Below are 13,508 nucleotides of genomic sequence, written 5' to 3'. Positions count from 1 at the left end.
TAAAGTTATATTTTTCTGAAACTACATTCAGTTTTCTTTTTAACTTTTATTTTTTCAGGATTTTTGGAATGTGTTTAGTATTTTTAAAATGTGTTTTTTAAAGGCTAGTATTCAGGGGAGGTGGGTTCTTTCCCCTTGCTTAGGATCTAGGAATGGACTTCCCGTCCAGGCCCTTAGGGTGTAATGTGTTAAAAAAAAAATATATCCCAAAATGAGGAACTTGTGTTGAAACCTTAAGAATTGGCATGTGCCATCACAATAAAAAGTGCAAAACCTATAAACATGATTGAACTCTTACCTTGGTGACCTTTTTCTGGGCGTCCTTCAACTTCTGCTTTTCCTTGAAAGCTCTGAAAGAGAAAAAAATAAAATTGATTACACAGGCATATATACTATTTAGATATCAAAAGCTAAACAATTCTTACCCCCACCCCCATTATTTTTTTGAGAAAAAAAAACACATTCATCATGGCGTGCACTTCACATTTTACCATTGGTGATACCGATCAGCTTTAAGTTTTGCAGCAGCCAGATTGTAAGTCTTCACCATGAACTGCTTGACAGGGTTGTAATCCATTGAGCAGAAATCCTTTGCAGTACAAAACTGGAGGACAGTACTTTTTAAAAGAGTACACCAGAGATGCCAACCATAGAAAACCGAAATGAGTATTGGGAAATATGAAAATGTGTATTCCCCACCACAGACAGGCCAACAAGTAAAATGTTCAGGGTGTCCAGCAATATTTCCTTTAAAATTTTTACTAGCTCACAATTTCTTAGATCAGCAAAAATATCCAGAAATACAGAAAAAACATTTCGCCTCCAAAACAATTGCAGAAATCTCAGCACTTGCTAGGAGTGACAGATCCACAATAACTCAATTTATATGACTTAGTGGCAGTCGCATTACTCATATGCAACATTACCTGATGGCCTGCTCTCTCTGTGCCTTACGCACTTCAGGCTTCTGGTTCCTCTTGGCCATGATGTCACTGAGGGTGGCACCAGTGATGGCACGAGTGAACTTTTGGGTACGCCTGGTTCTCCTCTTCACCTGTTCCTCAATCTGACCCTTCTTGTGCTTCCTTCTGTACAGCACAGTCCAGTTGATATTTCTGGGGTTGCGCTTCATGGTGTGTGAGCGCTCACACTTGTGGCTCAGGAAGTTGAAGACCTAGACGAAAAAACACTACAATGAATGTTAAATTAACAGGCGCGCGACGTAAAATAAATACGTGGGCTAGGAGAGCTTGACTTGACACTTCAGGATTAATAAAATAATAATGGTAAAACACACAGGCAGGCGCACGCAGAGGGAATATACATGGATACCCCTGAAAATAAGTCAGCTTGGCAGTGACCCGGGTGATTTGTCGTTGATCCCGATTTGTTTCACCTAGTCCCAATTTTTTTCCCCCCAACTGAGATCCTGACTTTATTTTAGATTTTCTAGTGCTCCCAACAGCTGAAGCTGAAAAGTAAGGAAAACTGTGCCAGGGGTCTGGCGAAGCTCCCGAAGAAATTGAAATTTAGTGCTCTTAGAGGGTTAGAAATGGCATTTGGGAGCCTGTTTGAAGAGATTGCCTACAACCCATAACATTTATTTGTTCGCCAACATTTTGTCTCAGTGGGTCAGGGGATTATAAATAGACCCACTGCTTTGTCTGCAGGAGATGCAACTCCTTCAAAGGCGAGATGTCGCACATGGACCCCAACCCCCTGGAATCCGGAAGCGACACCTACTTTGGTGTATCTACCTCTTCTCTTTCCTTCTTTCTTTTTCTATCTTTTCTCCCACCCCCGACCTCATGTGCAGCAAAATGAGAGATCACCCATCCCACAGAGTGGGCGCCTCGTTGACCGTAAGGTGCGACCTGTGCGGAGGGAAACCGGGCACCTGGCGGTTGAGGTGAGATCAGTCTACGGACTGTCCCTCGCCAACACACCTCTTTGGCCCAGGTTTTCCTGTTAGACAGGAGGGTGGCACGGCCCATGCCACTCAATCTGTTGGGAGCCGAAACACTGGGTCAATCTTGAGGGCCTTGCACTCTTGGAAAGAATATAACTCCGGGGTAGCCCTGGCACAGCCCTGACTATCCCAGCAATGTGCCCCCTTGTTGGGCTCGATGGCGGGTGGGGAGCCCCGGAGCTGAACCAACCTCACACTCTCTATGGATTAAAAAAACAATAAAGACCCTTCCCAAGCTCCCAACGGTAAGAAGTCTCGGTTCACAAAAGCAGGTGCGGCCGCCTGACCGAGCAAACCATCAGTCACTACAGGAAGAAAAAGAAAGTGAACGACAGCGAGATTTATAGTGAGAGAGGGTGTTCACGGTTGCACCTGAAAGAGAAAGAGCACATTGTCTGTTTATCATATACCACAGTAAAGTGTGATTCTGTGACACTTGTGGATATTTGTTACAATGTCGCTGTTCTGGTATAGTCACCAAAAATGTCCTTTGTGGATGACTAGTTTGTTTTATCTGATCTTACCCTAAGGTGCGCGACAAGTATCCTGTCACCCCAAAGTCCAAGACCATCCTCAAGACGGAGGAAGAAAACAAGTTGGAAGAGTAGCTGACAGTTTCAGCCAGGCACGGCGTGGGGAGGACCATTGCGGATCTCTGCCTTGTTGTGCAAAGAATCCTCAATAGTGAGGGCAGAATGACTATATTCAAAGGTCTTTACTTTGTACTTTTAACGTAGTCTTCATCATAAAGTTGCCTGCGTCTGTGGCACAACTGCTTGGCGCTTCGCTTTTTCCCGCAGAGGAGGAGGGTTCGATGCCCACATAGGGCGAATTTTTCTCGTTTTTTTACTGGGACGTTGAGTCCCTCACAGTAGGTACCAGAAACTAAATTTTCAAAGTAGCTGTAAGCCAAATTTATCAGTTCCATTTGAAAGGCCTATATCCACTGAGCATTTTGGTACCATTCTTTAACCTCTCAGTCAATTTTTAAGAAAATGGTAGTTGTTTAAAATTTGATCAAATTTGTTAAAGTTAGTCACCAGGGTTGGGTTGATTTAAATCAGTTGATTTTTAAAAATTTAAATCACTTAAAAAAAAAAAAAATTTTATTCGGTTTTTACACATTTCAACATTCAGAATTCCTTCCCTTGGTTTCATAAAACAGATATAAGGTTCAGTAGACTAATATAATCATGCTTAAAAGTCTGATTTCCCCCCTTTCACTGTAAAATAATACAGTATACAATTTACTTTTTTTTTTTTCAATAATTGAAACCAGAGCTGGGTTGATTTAAATCAGTTGATTTTCTAAAAATTTTAATCAATTTGATTTTAAAAATAAAAACCAGTGATTTAAATCACTTTTCAAAAAAATGTATTCAGTTTTTACATATTTATACTTTCAGAATTCCATTCCTTGGTTTTATTTTAAACGGATATAAGGTTTAGTAGACTAATATAATCATGCTTAAAAGTCTGCTTCCCCCCCTGTCACTGTAAAATAATACAGTTCTCAATTTACTTTTTTTTTCATAATTGAAAACTAGGGTTGGGTTGATTTAAATAGGGTCGAATTAAATCAGTTGATTTGTTAAAATTTAAATCAACTTGATTTTAAAAATAAAATTCAGTGATTTAAATCACTTTAAAAAAATGTTTTGTTTTTACATCTTTAAACATTCAGAATTCCTTTCCTGGGTATTATAAAACAGATATAAGGTTTAGTAGACTAAAATTGCTTAAAAGTCTGCTTCCCCCCCCCTGTCACGGTAAGTAGTAAAATAATACAGTATCAATTCACTTTTTTTTTCAATTGAAATTAGCATTTTCTTTTTCTTTTTAGACAAACACAAGGGCGTGCTCACACACACACACTGTAATAAAAATAAAATGCAAGTTTATCTATGCATAATTACCCCCCCCCCTTCCTTTTAGACGGACATTTTCTTCATTTTTTGTCTATAGCCATAATTCACTGACAGCAGATTAAGGCTTTCTAAAATTGCAGTTGTTTAAATTGATCATTAGTTAAAATAAAGACAATGCATTTTGCACTAAAAGAACATACTTTTAGCCACCAAAAATCCCAAACTGTGTCGACATTAAAAATAAAAAAAAAAAAAATCTGATTTAAATTTTAAAAAATCGATTTTTTTTATTTTTATAAAAAAATCACCAACCCTGTTAGTCACTGGCTGCAACCCCATGTTTGACAGACAATAAAAGAGTACCAAGAGCACTAAACATCACATTAACAGAGTACAATCACTATAACAAATATATGGAGCCTAATTTTTTTAAAGACTGAGATCATTACAAATCAGTATTTTATCGCCTCAAACACGATGATCTGTCGTTATTTTGACAAAAACACTGAGTGTTGACCCCGCTGGCGCCGCACAGAGCAAGTCGGCTCTATACTGTAGTGTACCCCGCGTGCGGGGTCACATGCTTTGTGGGTCTCGCGGAAGGATTGATGAAAAATAATTTCAAGCTGATTACTTAATTCTAATAGGAAATAAGCTGATCTTTTATTAAATATATTTTTAAAGCTGGTATTTTACATATTATGTGTAAAAAGTGATCTTTAAACATTTTGACAGTATTTTAAAAAGCTTTCTATTAGACGCCAAAGGCCAAATACATACCACGGGAAAGCCCGTTAAAGCTCTACTGTTCTCCGCCAATGAAAAGACAGTAATTAATCATCCCTCGTTCCGCGAAGCATTTGAATGCACGCGTGTCAATTTTTCAACCGGCCGACCACGAGGGGCTTCGTTTTCGTCGGCGATTCTCCAGCTCCCTCTAATCGGACATAAAAACAACTTACACCATTGTAACGAGGAAAAGCTGAACTTTTACAAGGTGTACGGCATTTGGTGTTTTATAGCGAAAGAGCAAAGAAACAGCGATCGGAATTACCCCGATACCACGCGTGCCCGCGTTTACGCTACCTACTCACAGCCTGGGTTTGCCCTGACAAGTAGGGCTGAAGCCCGCCTCCTAACTTATTTTTATGGTGTCGATGGTATAAAACTTCTACAAGGTCCTGTAAGCCTTTGCCTGATCAATTCCATCGCATCATTTGAACAAGTTCAAGATCACAAATGTCAGGACAAACAGATTTTTTGTGATTGTTGTCAATTAACAGAATGCTTGGTTCATTACTATTGAGAGACTGGTAACGATATTATCCATAACTTTCACAGATAACCTGCCGGGGAGAAGCTGAGTGCGCACTTTCTTCGAGCGCCATCCTAAGCTCCGACAGAAAAAAGCCATGGTTCTTGGCGACCAGAGGGCGAGGGTGACGGAGGAAAAGATCCGGGCGTGGTTCGAGGAGGTGGAGAGGAATCTGTCCGAAGGTGGGGCGGACATCAAGACCATCCACCCCCGATGCGTCTTCAACGCCGACGAGACCAGCTTCCCCCTCCACTGCCCTGGACAGGCCATCATGACAGACGAGGGCAACCGTCACCCTTACCTCATCGGCAGATCACTGTCCTCAGCCAGTGGTCTCCTCTTGGTCCCCCCCAGTCATCTTTCCCTGTCAGCGCTGGACCTTCAAGCCATGGGAAGATTTCCCTGAGGCTTCAAGCGTCCAGACATCCAACTGCTGGATTAACACCACGGTGTTCCAAGACATGGCTGGCGGAAACCTTTATACCAGCGGTGGCTGACCTTCCTCCTCGGCCCATCGTTCTTTTCTGCGACGGGCACACCAGCCACACAAGCCTGGAGGTTCATGACCTCTGCAAAGAGCACGGTATTGTCTACTACCTGCTTCCTGCACATGCGTCACACCTCGTGCAGCCCCTGGACATGCTCTTTTATGGAGTCCTGAAAGAGAAGGGGAGAAAGGGGCTGCACAACCACAGGAACATCGCCTGAGTGGGAGGAATCAACCCGAGGACCTTTATGCCCGTGTTCAAGGACGTTTGGACACGGGCATATGGGGAAGGCAGTGCTGGTGAAGGCATTCAGGAAAAGTGGCCTGTCTCCATGGGAGCCTAATGCCCCTGACTGTGAGGCCAGCAAGGTCTACGAGAAGCCAGCAGCCCGTCTCCACAAGTTGTGATGAGGTTCCTCCATCTGTTTTGTTTTGGTTAGTGTCTTATGGCGCTCGCAACTGCATAAGGTCACATGAGCGCGCAGGACACACCTAATATTTTAAGTTGGTAGGAAATCTTGAATTTTGCCCGGGTGGCGGCCGAAACCTACTCTTATCTATTTTAGACCACTAAGGGATCTTTAACGTGCGCAACTTGCACACGAGCCCTCTGATATTTTTCCTACCAGAAGATAAGGGGTGTGGCAGAAAGACAGCAGTAAGGAGGAGCCAGGGAGCAGCAGCAGAAAGAGTCAGGAGCCCAGAGGAGGGGGCAAAAAGCAGACGAGAGAGCATTGCTGGAGAGCAGGAAAGGAGGTGAAAGGAGACAATTTTAGAGAAGAAATTTTTTCGGACGTTACCCGGATTTGAACCCGGGACCTTTCAATGAGAGATCAACACCTTAACCTCTAGGCCACGAGAGCCCCCCCCCCCCCCCCCCCCCGTTACTGTTGTGTGTGCTGATGATGTTCCTCCGTCTGTTGTGCGTGCTGATGATGATGTGTGTGCTGATGATGTTCCTCTGTCTGTTGTGCGTAATGATGATGTTCCTGCCCCTGCTGCTTCTTTTTCAGCTATAGACTAGGGCTGGAGTCTGCTCGATTAATCGAAGGCTTGCGAGCGACGGACGGCTCGTGCCAGATGCTTGCGAGCGGGCTTGAGTCTTGCCCGCAACCGGAGTTGCAACTTGTGGACGGCCTTACTGATTTGTGTCGTGACGTCACAAACTCTTGTTTACTGAGCGCGCGATACTTCTGCCCGCGTGCCGCACGCTGACAAGCCCTAAAAAACCCTCACACTTCCAGCAATGGCGCTATTTGGGGAGCGGTGTTTGCCTGACGAGCGGTAGTTGGACTCAAAGCAGATTTATTGGCACGAGAGCAAGCCCTTAGCACAAAGCAATACGAGACGCAAAGCAGGTCTTGGGACCAAGTGCTTTGCTCTGCTGCGATTTGAGTCTTGCCTGCCGTCCGCTGCTCGTATGCCTTCGATTAATCGAACAGACTAGTTTGTGGCGCAGTGACACTGTGCGCGGGGTCTCTCTCTCTCTCCCTAAGAGGGGGTCAGACACGAGCGGCTTCGCGGATTGCAAGTTGGTGTGGGTACTTGAAGCTGAGGCTAGACTCAACGTATCATGCTGGTGATTTGATTTGATGATTTGACCTAGGGGCTTACGAGCACGAGCGTGTTTGCTACCGGGGTACAGCCCTACTATAGACCTTGCTGGCCTTCCTCGACTGTCCCCTGTTGTGAGTGGTCAACTGACCTTGATCTAGGTCTTGACCTCTCTACCTCCAGTCTGGAATTTTCTAGGATTGAACCCGAGGACTTCCTGGACAATGCAGCAGAGTTTCAGCTACCTACGGTCTCAACACCAGCTCGAGGTCCAGTGGACGATCAGGACCATGACTATTGTCTTCCTGAGCAGGCGTAGAGACCAGAGGAAGATGAAGCTCAGGTAACACTGCAAGCCCCCAAATAATTGCCCCAGGATAATGCTTTTGTCCTGGACAGCCTCATCGATCATATCATTGCCACTCAATGGACAGCAGCGGACATGTACTGGGTCAGCCGTCGCCAGTGGCATAATATCAAACCAAACGAGAATGATGGGGCGTACAAAAAGTACTTCCAGTTATACAACCCGTTAATACCAGCCCCCTCATTCAACAACCTGCCGGTTCAATCGGGCTGGAACTCAAAATTATCGAGTCAAAAGCGGACTCAGGTCCCCAAGTACGTGTCAGGGGCTAGGTATAAAGAGTGGGAGGAGGCAAGAAAGTTAGAAGAAGAGAAGAAGGAAGAAGTTGAAGAGAGAAAGGGAGAGAAAAAGGGTGGAGAAGGAAGAAGAGAGAAGTGCCCCAGGTTAATGCTTTTGTCCTGGACAGCCTCATTGATCATATTATTGCCACTCGATGGACAGCAGCGGACATGTACCTACTGGGTCCGCCGTCGCCAGTGGCATAATATCAAACCAAACGAGAATGATGGGGCGTACAAAAAGTACTTCCAGTTATACAACCCGTTAATACCAGCCCCCTCATTCAACAACCTGCCGGTTCAATCGGGTTGGAACTCAAAATTATCGAGTCAAAAGCGGACTCAGGTCCCCAAGTACGTGTCAGGGGCTAGGTATAAAGAGTGGGAGGAGGCAAGAAAGTTAGAAGAAGAGAAGAAGGAAGAAGTTGAAGAGAGAAAGGGAGAGAAAAAGGGTGGAGAAGGAAGAAGAGAGAAGTGCCCCAGGTTAATGCTTTTGTCCTGGACAGCCTCATTGATCATATTATTGCCACTCGATGGACAGCAGCGGACATGTACCTACTGGGTCCGCCGTCGCCAGTGGCATAATATCAAACCAAACGAGAATGATGGGGCGTACAAAAAGTACTTCCAGTTATACAACCCGTTAATACCAGCCCCCTCATTCAACAACCTGCCGGTTCAATCGGGTTGGAACTCAAAATTATCGAGTCAAAAGCGGACTCAGGTCCCCAAGTACGTGTCAGGGGCTAGGTATAAAGAGTGGGAGGAGGCAAGAAAGTTAGAAGAAGAGAAGAAGGAAGAAGTTGAAGAGAGAAAGGGAGAGAAAAAGGGTGGAGAAGGAAGAAGAGAGAAGTGCCCCAGGTTAATGCTTTTGTCCTGGACAGCCTCATTGATCATATTATTGCCACTCGATGGACAGCAGCGGACATGTACCTACTGGGTCCGCCGTCGCCAGTGGCATAATATCAAACCAAACGAGAATGATGGGGCGTACAAAAAGTACTTCCAGTTATACAACCCGTTAATACCAGCCCCCTCATTCAACAACCTGCCGGTTCCATCGGGCTGGAACTCAAAATTATCGAGTCAAAAGCGGACTCAGGTCCCCAAGTACGTGTCAGGGGCTAGGTATAAAGAGTGGGAGGAGGCAAGAAAGTTAGAAGAAGAGAAGAAGGAAGGAGTTGAGAGAAAGGGAGAGAAAAAGGGTGGAGAAGGAAGAAGAGAGAAGTGCACCAGGTTAATGCTTTTGTCCTGGACAGCCTCATTGATCATATTATTGCCACTCGATGGACAGCAGCGGACATGTACCTACTGGGTCCGCCGTCGCCAGTGGCATAATATCAAACCAAACGAGAATGATGGGGCGTACAAAAAGTACCTCCAGTTATACAACCCGTTAATACCAGCCCCCTCATTCAACAACCTGGCGGTTCCATCGGGCTGGAACTCAAAATTATCGAGTCAAAAGTGGACTCAGGTCCCCAAGAACGTGTCAGGGGCTAGGTATAAAGAGTGGGAGGAGGCAAGAAAGTTAGAAGAAGAGAGGAAGTAGAAGAGAGAAGGATGGTGAGAAGGAAGTTAGAGTAGGTGAAATAAGGAGTAAGGGAAGGAAGAGGAAAGTACAGGGAAAGATGTTCAAGCAAAAGAGAAGAAAAGGAGAGAGCGAGGAGGAGACAGAACAAGAGGATGAAAAGGAGGTGGGATTAGTGTATGACGATGACAGTTCTGTGGATGAGAGACCCGAATGCATGTTATTGTTGAGGGGCGGGCGGCGGGGTGAGAAAGATGGATGGGTGGGGTGTGACGTGACGTGTGAGAGTTGTGGTCATCTGTCGACAGAGTGCTGTGTTGAGTGAAATAATGAATTTTACGTTTGTGTGCCCAGAGTGTTAGTAAGATGTACATGTGAGTTTGTTGTGATATGTGAGGAAGAGTAAAATGAAGCATTCAAGAACCTGTGTGTGAGCAAGATGTTCATATGAGTTGTGTGGATGAGTAAGATGAAACTTTCATGTACCTATGTGTGAGTAAGAAGTATGTGAGTCTGTTCTGGTGGTTGTTCTTTTCAGTAGGTCAATAAACATTAGCTCTGTTTTAGGCCCACTTTACAAAAGGAGTTCGTCTTTGCTTCTTTCCTCTTTTTCAAACGCCCAGTTGTGCTTCAATTTGAGTGTGCTGGTATGGGGTGTAGGGGGTGACCGACCCCCCAGAAAACATGACATGTGACGGTATGGGGTGCATGCCATGACACACGTCAAGTCTCGGTTAGGCGTCTTCTTTATACACTATCTGACTAAAAACTTCTGACCTCTCAACGACACAAAATTTTGAGTCGATGTTTTTGAAAGAGCCGAAATTATGGTAATACAAAAGTTCACTTCCGGAAATAGTCATCACGAAACATTTAACTCTTGTCCTCCGTCTGTGCTGAGAAGCGAATCTTAGCAACCTATTACGTCGGACGTGCCGGGGTCACTGTGTGTACTGTTGGTGTACAGCGCGCACGCCGGGGAACGTGTTTTCGCTGTGAATACAGTGGGAGTGTGTCAATCGATGATGAAAATAACGCTCTATCTTTCATAGCTTTCTATGTATAAAGTGTTACAAACATGAATAACCCCCTCTCACAAGCTGATGTTACGTAAATGTAGGCAAGAGGACATGACAACCATAATAAAAAGGAGAAGGTGGAGATGGATTTGACATGTTCTGAGAAGAGAGCCAGACAATTGTGAAGACTGCCCTCCACTGGACACCCGAAGGACGTCGCAAAAGGGGCAGACCCAAAGTGACCTGGAGACGCACAGTAGAGTCTGACATGAAGTCCTGGAGCCTGGAATCATTCGTGGGGATCGCTGACCAAGATGGCCCAAAACAGACAGAGCTGGAGATCCTTTATTGCTGCCCTAAACGCTAGATGACGTAATGGGTAGTAAGTAAGTACAAGCTGATAAGACATTACAAGTAGTTACGCCCATTCGAGTAACCTTTCTAGACGTTCTTGTTGTTATGAATGACCTGAGGTTCAAAAGGGGATAATAGATATGTCTAGATCTCGGTCAATTTCAGAATGTTTTGCACTCAAATTATTCTTTGTACATGCATAATAGTCTAATAATAGTATTCAAAACTATCAAACAAGCTTCTTTTTTATCAGGTAGATCTAGATCTAGTATCATTTCATACAAAATCAAACTCATTTGAAAGATTTTGTATAGAAAAATGGAAGTCTTGTCTAAGTGGGTCAATTTCTTCTATAATTTCATTGGACGAACATCTAGAGCTACCAACTTGGCGTGTTTTGAACGAGATGTATGCCTCGATTACGAACAAACGCAGGCGGTTCTAGAAGAAGGCCACAAAGTTAAACGCACACAAACAAACTCAAGCAGACTGACGAACACACACTTGATCTGCCCTGCGTGAATGGGGGTCCGACACGTAACCCGAATTTCATGAAAGATGATGTGCGGTGTGCACGCGTCGAGGCAGGGGCTACACTGATTCGGGACCAGAACGAAGGCGAGGTGCCGAAATAGGCTTATCGGGCAACATAAACCCGGACCCGCAGGAGGAGGGCTAAACTAGGTGACGGTATGACGTGAGGAGGCTCTAGTTCTAGATAGTCATGGGAAGATTGAACAATACCGGACCACTTTTGTATTATTGCGCCTTGCGCGAGCCAGATTACTTCCATAACAACACCGCTCTGCCGCATGCGCTTCAATTCGCGAGAGGAGGAAGGCTAGCATTGGATGGTCCGACATTCTTCATTCACACACATCTTGGAAGGGTGTGTGTGTGTGTGTGTGTGTTCAAGGGGGGTCTCACCCCTGACAAACTACTTTATGAATGAACAGATATAGATTTCTAGATCTATACCAGTCCGAAATTCTTCATTCCGGTTGTAAGAAGAGGGAAGTTGTTTGGGGGGTTTCCACCTTGACAACGGTCCGGGATTCTTCATTGAGAGATATTAAAATCGATGTTATCTCACGATGCTCTTACGAAGAATGCCGGACCGCGCGGGGAAGGGAGAGGCGGTGGCTCGCGATGTTCCACACACGCTGTGTTCTTTAGGCCCTGCCCTGCAGGCACATGATCCGTGGTCCGGCATGCTTCGCTGTGGTCCGGAATGCTTCGTCGTGAATGCCACTCTTGGTTTAGCCTTAGGTGAAGTTTCCCGGACTAGGTAGGCCTACATTGTTGTCTAAATGAAGTATCCCGGACCACGGTACGGTTGAGAGAAGGATGCTGTACTACAAATTAGTTCCTGTTAAATTCCATTAAAAATGATTTTGTAATTGTTTTTCATCTCAATTTCCCTTCCAATCCATACATTATAAAAATAGCATTACGATAAAAAAAAGCCATTAACCGCTCTTTTAACTGTGCTGAACTAAAATAACAGCGGTTGAGACAAGGCAAAAGTAGTCTCAGTCCGCTGGTCCGGTATTTTTCAATCTTACCGCTGTAAGTCTAAGGCTGACTTAATAAGGACCGAGGGACCTTTCATGAATCATGCTAGATCTATATTGTATACCTACTGAGTGGCACAAGAAAGACTTACCCGGCCATCTGCCTTGACCATTCTTTTGCCATGGCCAGGGTAGATTTTCAGCCCGCTGTAGGAGCACAGTTCAATCCTGTGGGACAAGAAAAACAGTACATTGAGATGACTTCATCACACTAATTCAAGAGATTATCTACATAATGTACATTTCATAACACTTACTTATTAAAAGAAATAACATTATAAACCAAAACACACGAAAACACGAGATGATAACGGATATTTCTTTGAATATTTTGACTGAGCTGAGAGTGTATCGTACCTCATCTTGACGACCGGATGTTAGAAAGACCAACACGAGGGCCGGTGCAAATATTTCTTACTCCAGATACAGTGAACCTATAAAATATTTTAAGCTTTCAATAGTATCCATGATTACTTAAAAAGATATGAAAGCTATTGAAGTTTCATATCATTATAAATCATTAAAAATGAATATTCAGTCCGGCCCGGAAGCAACCGCGAAATAGTGAAATCCAAACTTTCAAGATGGCTGATCGCGAAGGTAAACAATCTTGAATCAACTTGTTCATCAGATGCAGTATTGATTTTTTTCATACCATGACGTAAATCATTCGTAATACATACATTGATTGAAAGTGGGTTGTTCTTGCTTTTTTTGTTAAAAAGAAACGAAATATTTTTGTTGGTTTAATAACTTCATCTTATAAAGTCGTATCTTCCTCCAGGACTAGTGCCAATGCAATGCCAATACTATACAGTCAGTGTAGTAGCTTTGGTTCTCTCTACACTGTCGCCTCAAATGGCAACTGGGGGCCTCTCAGTGCGCTTCATCTTTCATGTCAGACCTTCCACCTTCAACGTCCCTGATCCATTTTCTTACTGTTTGAATTGATGAGGCATTATTCCCTATTACTTTGTATATGCTGGGCGGGATCTGTCGATTTGCGCAAGGAAGTGTGGCGCTATCCTTGTCCTCACCTGGTGTGAGAATAAAAATACGATTAACCTCTCACCCCGGGTGAGACTTGCCACCATTGGCTATTCTCACCCGGTGTGAAACAAGACCTGTTTTTCTTAATTTCAGAATACTTTCTAGATCTATCGGTGTGGATGATCAAATGGAAAAGCAAAGA

At 44.2% G+C, this 13,508-nt stretch overlaps 1 protein-coding gene across 1 annotated transcript in view; it reads right to left on the bottom strand.

Annotated features, from left to right (window-relative positions):
- LOC101862382 (60S ribosomal protein L24) overlaps positions 1–12,719 on the bottom strand; it is a 15,147-nt gene extending 2,428 nt beyond the window's left edge. Inside the window, exons 1-4 of the mRNA XM_005088846.3 lie at positions 12,674–12,719; positions 12,409–12,484; positions 927–1,174; positions 299–350 (exon numbers count right to left, since the gene is read on the bottom strand). Of these exons, the coding sequence (XP_005088903.1) occupies positions 299–350; positions 927–1,174; positions 12,409–12,484; positions 12,674–12,678 (381 nt within the window). The 5' untranslated portion in view covers positions 12,679–12,719. The remainder of the gene's footprint in view (positions 1–298; positions 351–926; positions 1,175–12,408; positions 12,485–12,673) is intronic.
- Positions 12,720–13,508: the final 789 nt, after the last annotated feature.

Source organism: Aplysia californica, unplaced genomic scaffold, assembly GCF_000002075.1.
Source record: "Aplysia californica isolate F4 #8 unplaced genomic scaffold, AplCal3.0 scaffold00001, whole genome shotgun sequence".
In the NCBI taxonomy this organism is placed as follows: Eukaryota; Metazoa; Mollusca; class Gastropoda; order Aplysiida; family Aplysiidae; genus Aplysia; species Aplysia californica.
Note: the sequence above shows the minus strand (reverse complement) of the source record. Positions and strands in the feature narration are given on the sequence as shown.